Consider the following 5,626-nt stretch of genomic DNA (forward strand, 5'->3'; position numbering starts at 1 on the left):
AGGAGGCGTTCTTGAATTAGGATAAAACAATTCAATTATGCAGCTCTTGTACTGTAGATTATCCAAATGTGATTGGACCGAATGGATCAAATTCTGAGAGTGAAATGAGTCATTTTGAAGGAGTTGTGATGCACAAGAAAATGTTTGTAGTTATTTACACACTTCTCTTTCACAATGCAAGTCAATGGGGGGAAAAAAGTATTTTTGGGCCTAATCGTGTTATGTGATGTTGTAATTACACAGTTTGGCCACTATGTCAAGTTGGCTTCAAAACCTGTATAAATAAACAATATTTACATGTTTATAGACTGAACATTTTAATGAGGGAGAAGGAAAATGTGTAATTTTAACAATTCTAACCACATAATTTAACTTTTTTTTTTTGGGGGGGGGGGGTACCATATCAGACACAAGTTATTAGACACAAATAGAGTATTTTATATACATCTTAAAGAATGTTCAGAGGGGGCCTTTATCCTCAGAAAGGTTGGCACATACAGTCAGCAACAACCCACAACTTTGGAAGTCTTTGCCATATTTCTGGGGGATGAGGGTGCTGTCAGTGACCTAAGCAAACAGTGTCTGCACTGAACACAAAGTTAATCAGGGGGTGCAGCACTTCCCTTGATATGGGACATTGTGTACTTATGGAACCATGACACCAAAAAGGGTTGTCTGCACCACCTGCTCCTATCTATGTCTACATTAGTTGAAGAACAGGCAGATTTTAAAGAGGAGTTGCATTGTGTTTAACCTTTAACAGTCACATTTACTGACAAATGGGGCAGACTGTGGAGGGCAGACTGTCAGCTGGTCTGCGCATGCTCAGTATAGCCCTTTTACGTTGCACGCAGGCGCAGTAGAGCTCAGCGGTCATTCATTATAAAGCGCTGATTTTCTCTGTCTCTTTCCACCTTCAGCCATTTTAACCATGTTAGGAGCTGTGGGACGCTGTTGCACCGGGGCTCTGCAGGCTCTCAAGCCTGGGGTCCAGCCCCTGAAGGCTCTTGTTGGATCCCCAGCAGTCCTCTCACGTAAGTCTTTCATGCACGGTACTTTTTGGAGTGAAGTCTTGTTAAGAAAAGACGCATTTAAGCGCCTGTCAGTGGACGGCTTAGGGCTAACGTCATGCTAGGCTAGCAACACGCTGAAGGCGTTAGCAGGCCTTGAACCTGAAATGTCAAAATTGCAATGTATTGGAGCTATTCCAAAATATCAAATGGATACACATGCACATATTTACCCCTACTGATAGGTTTCATGTGTCAAAAAATGAGCAGGTTGTGTTTTTCATGTGCAAGCAGCAATGACCTTTGCGTAATGACATGAGGCGGTGCGAGGCTAGCAGATTAGCAAGGTTAGAAGGCATTTAGCAGCAGTAAAGACACGTTATATATACACAGCCATACTAAAGAAGCTTGTAAAACATGAAAGACTATACTCTTTGGTCGTGTAGCTGTCGTTTAACCCGAAATACATTACACTTCATTCAGTAGTCAGTCTTTGTATCATAACCTTACATTGTAAGAGTTGCTATCAACGAAAGTCAACCGATATTTCACATAAGTTCATTCACTGTTTCGTTTGTAGGGCGTCCCTCGATCATTAGAATTGTTTAAAAAAAAAAGCTGAATCAGAGTTAATGGTAGGCCAACAACATTCATTTGACATTGAAACACGCAGTTGCTAGTGCTTTAAATATGATTTAGCAGCTGGTTCTCTTATTAACCTGTTATGATTAAGTGTCCTAGCAAAAGCCTTAGGCTAATGTTGTTTAAACCTCAATGTCAAATTAGTGAAACCTCTATTTTGCATATCAACAGATAAACAAGTGATTACATGATGTCTCAACCCAGATCCAGCTTAGAAACTACTATCCTTACACCTGTCAAATCGGGGTTAGATTAACAAGGAGACTGCAGAGACTCATTAAGACAAACATGTTTTAAACATGTGAAACCTTTACTCCTATATATTAAAACTGAAAGGTTGATTTTCAATTATTTTTCCACATCTTGACAATATTAGACCAGGTCCAGATCAAAAACAACTATACTGAGACCTGTCAAATCAAAATATAATGTAGTTTTGGTTTGACAAGTCTAAGTCTAGTGGTGTTTTAGCTGGACCTGGTCTAATGTGGTCTGGGTGGGGTGAAATCATCCTCTTCTCAGTTTTCATAAGCAAAATAAAGGTTACACAAATCTGAAAGTGGTTAGCAGTGTTCATGCTTTTTCTTTTATATGAAAGTGGTTGAAAAACAAATTCTACAGCTGAATATAATTATTGGTGTTTTCTGTTACCCCAAATTAGAGACTAACTAGAGCATCTCACAGGGTGGTAAATATTGGAGACAACGCACCAGGGGGCACATCAAGGTCATGACTGTAGCACACTTGTATGACACTGAGCTAAAAGTACACACTTGTCTGCATAACTTTACAGGCAGAGACTATGTCGCACCTGCTGCCGCTGCTGCCATTGCCAATGGGCGCATTGTGGCTGTCATCGGTGCCGTTGTGGACGTCCAGTTCGATGAGGGCCTCCCACCCATCCTCAACGCCCTGGAAGTCGCTGACCGTGAGTCCAGGCTCGTCCTGGAGGTAGCACAGCATCTTGGTGAGCAACCCGGATTAGTCCTCAGTCATGTTCCCCTTTTAAACACAAAAAGACAAGAAATTGTTAAAATAGAAAATTAACCCAAGTTACTTTGTGTCTTCAGGGGAGAACACAGTGCGTACCATTGCTATGGATGGTACTGAAGGTTTGGTCCGTGGACAGAAAGTTCTGGACACCGGTGCCCCCATCAGAATCCCAGTGGGTCCCGAGACTCTGGGCAGGATTATGAATGTCATTGGCGAGCCCATTGATGAGAGAGGCCCCATCTCCACCAAGCAGTAAGCTCAAAGTCAAAATAACATTATTGATTTAATGTAATGACTTCCACAATGAGCAAAACACATCTTTTGATATTATTAAATTATGAGGTCAGTATTCAGCTAAAAGCTTGTCACACGAAGCATAAAGGAGCATTCAGAATGAGTTTAAAGGTATTTTGCACTTTGATTAATGAAGTTACCTGAATATTTTTCTTTCTTTCCCCCACAGGACTGCACCCATCCACGCTGAAGCCCCTGAATTCACTGACATGAGTGTGGAGCAGGAGATTCTGGTTACTGGCATCAAGGTTGTGGACCTGCTTGCCCCCTACGCCAAGGGAGGAAAGATTGGTATGTGAAAAAGAACAAGTGACTGCTCATGATAGACTTGGGCAGCATGTGACTGTCATCTTTGAGGACATGCAACTTTGTAATATCATGAAATCAGACCTGTTTTGTAATGCTTACCTGACTACTTGCTCACAGGTCTGTTCGGTGGTGCTGGTGTGGGCAAGACTGTGTTGATCATGGAGCTGATTAACAATGTGGCCAAGGCCCATGGTGGTTACTCCGTGTTTGCCGGTGTGGGAGAGCGTACCCGTGAGGGAAATGACTTGTACCATGAAATGATTGAGTCTGGTGTCATCAACCTGAAGGATACCACCTCCAAGGTGAGAATTGTGGACGGCTCTAGAATAAATTACAACATAGATTTGTGAGATAGGGGGAAAAGCTTATTCATCATGGTTTTTAACACTGACCTCTCTTCCTTGCTAGGTGGCGCTGGTGTACGGACAGATGAACGAGCCCCCCGGTGCCCGTGCCAGAGTGGCTCTGACTGGACTGACTGTGGCTGAGTACTTCCGTGACCAGGAGGGTCAGGATGTGCTGCTCTTCATCGACAACATCTTCCGTTTCACACAGGCTGGCTCTGAGGTCAGTATTATCAGTCATGTCGTCCAAGGGCAGCAGGTGTTTCCCTGAAGATATTAAGATAAATGTAAAATAGCAGTCAAATCTTAGAGGGAGCAACGTTGACTTTCAAATGTAGATTTTCTTAAATATTACAAAACCATTATATAAAATAACTATTGAATAATCAGATTTAGCTGAGACTTGAGGTTGACTAAAGTCATGTTATTTCTCAGGTGTCTGCTCTGCTGGGTCGTATCCCCTCTGCTGTGGGTTACCAGCCCACTCTGGCCACTGACATGGGTACCATGCAGGAGAGAATCACCACAACCAAGAAGGGTTCAATCACATCTGTGCAGGTAAATAGTGAGATTTAAAAAGTATAACTGACTTGACCTGCATTGTGCCAGTACACTGGTTCAGTATCTACATAGCCACACGTCTAGTATTAGTACTTAGTGACTAAATTCCAAATTTTCCCCACCAGGCCATCTATGTGCCCGCTGATGATTTGACTGACCCTGCCCCCGCCACCACCTTCGCTCACTTGGACGCCACCACTGTGTTGTCCCGTGCCATCGCTGAGCTGGGTATCTACCCCGCTGTCGACCCCCTGGACTCAACCTCCCGTATCATGGACCCCAACATCGTCGGATCTGAGCACTACGATGTCGCTCGTGGCGTACAGAAAATCCTTCAGGTGCACAACTTGACAAATAATAATTTTAATTTGACAGATCCATTAAGTGTTTCTCAAGCTAATCCATTCTGATTATTTTCCTCCTATAGGACTACAAATCCCTGCAGGATATCATTGCCATTTTGGGTATGGATGAGTTGTCTGAGGAGGACAAGCTGACTGTGGCCCGTGCCCGTAAGATCCAGCGTTTCCTGTCCCAGCCCTTCCAGGTGGCCGAGGTCTTCACCGGTCACATGGGCAAACTTGTGCCCCTCAAGGAAACCATCCAGGGCTTCCAGAGCATTCTTGGCGGTGAGTGTATTAGCAACTGATGAGATATTCACATTGCTCTTGACTTGCTTGTATCCCTATCATCTATTTCAATCTATTCTTTAATACTAAACATTTTTTATACTATTTCCCTTTTTAGGTGAGTACGACGCTCTGCCAGAGCAGGCTTTCTACATGGTCGGCCCCATCGAGGAAGTCATCCAGAAGGCTGAGAAGCTGGCTGAGGAGCACTCATAAACATCTTAACATGTAACTGTTGTCAGTAGAAGAGGAGAAATCAAAGGAAGGGATCCTGCGATTAGGAGCACTTGGTTTGTAACATGTCAAGAAAACAAATGTACCTGTCCTGTCATCCTGAAGAAAGTTCTATTTAATGTTTCCATTGAAAGAAAGGTGGAATAAATGCTGTCTTTACACAAAACCAACTTGTCAACTGTATATTTCTGAGGCTTTAATATGTTGTAGTTGAGAATCTTATTCCTAATGAGGATTTTCATGAAATGGCTGTCCTCATCCACTTTGACCACATGATGGCAGTATTGAGCCATGTTGATCTATCTGACCTGTTGTTGCAGTTTGTCATATACTGAAATAAAACAGTGGACAAAAATTGGGTGCGTGTTTGTTTAAACTTAGAGGCTAACATACTCATGATCTGTCTACCACAAGAACAACAAATCAGAGTAATTAAATATAATTACTCTGAACATACAATGGCTAGATACTCCACTTGAAGGTTTTATACATTCTTATAACTAGAGTTTAAAGTTCTTTTTTATAATACAAAGCATATTTTAGCAACCAGACTTTTAAATAGCACTTTTTAAAAAAAATCTGAAATATTCTGATTAAGAATAGTTTAGAT

The 5,626-nt window shown here is 42.2% G+C and overlaps 1 protein-coding gene across 1 annotated transcript; it reads left to right on the forward strand.

Moving 5' to 3' along the window:
- Positions 1 to 883: 883 nt before the first annotated feature.
- On the forward strand, positions 884 to 5,369 carry atp5f1b (ATP synthase F1 subunit beta). The gene is made up of 10 exons (XM_062414585.1): positions 884 to 1,034; positions 2,446 to 2,619; positions 2,723 to 2,897; positions 3,109 to 3,230; positions 3,366 to 3,550; positions 3,657 to 3,815; positions 4,028 to 4,150; positions 4,279 to 4,491; positions 4,581 to 4,782; positions 4,901 to 5,369. Exons 1-10 carry the CDS (start codon positions 932 to 934, stop codon positions 4,996 to 4,998), a joined length of 1,554 nt encoding a protein of 517 aa, XP_062270569.1. The 5' UTR covers positions 884 to 931; the 3' UTR covers positions 4,999 to 5,369.
- Positions 5,370 to 5,626: the final 257 nt, after the last annotated feature.

The sequence above is a fragment of the Scomber scombrus genome, chromosome 24 (assembly GCF_963691925.1).
Source record: "Scomber scombrus chromosome 24, fScoSco1.1, whole genome shotgun sequence".
NCBI lineage: Eukaryota > Metazoa > Chordata > Actinopteri > Scombriformes > Scombridae > Scomber > Scomber scombrus.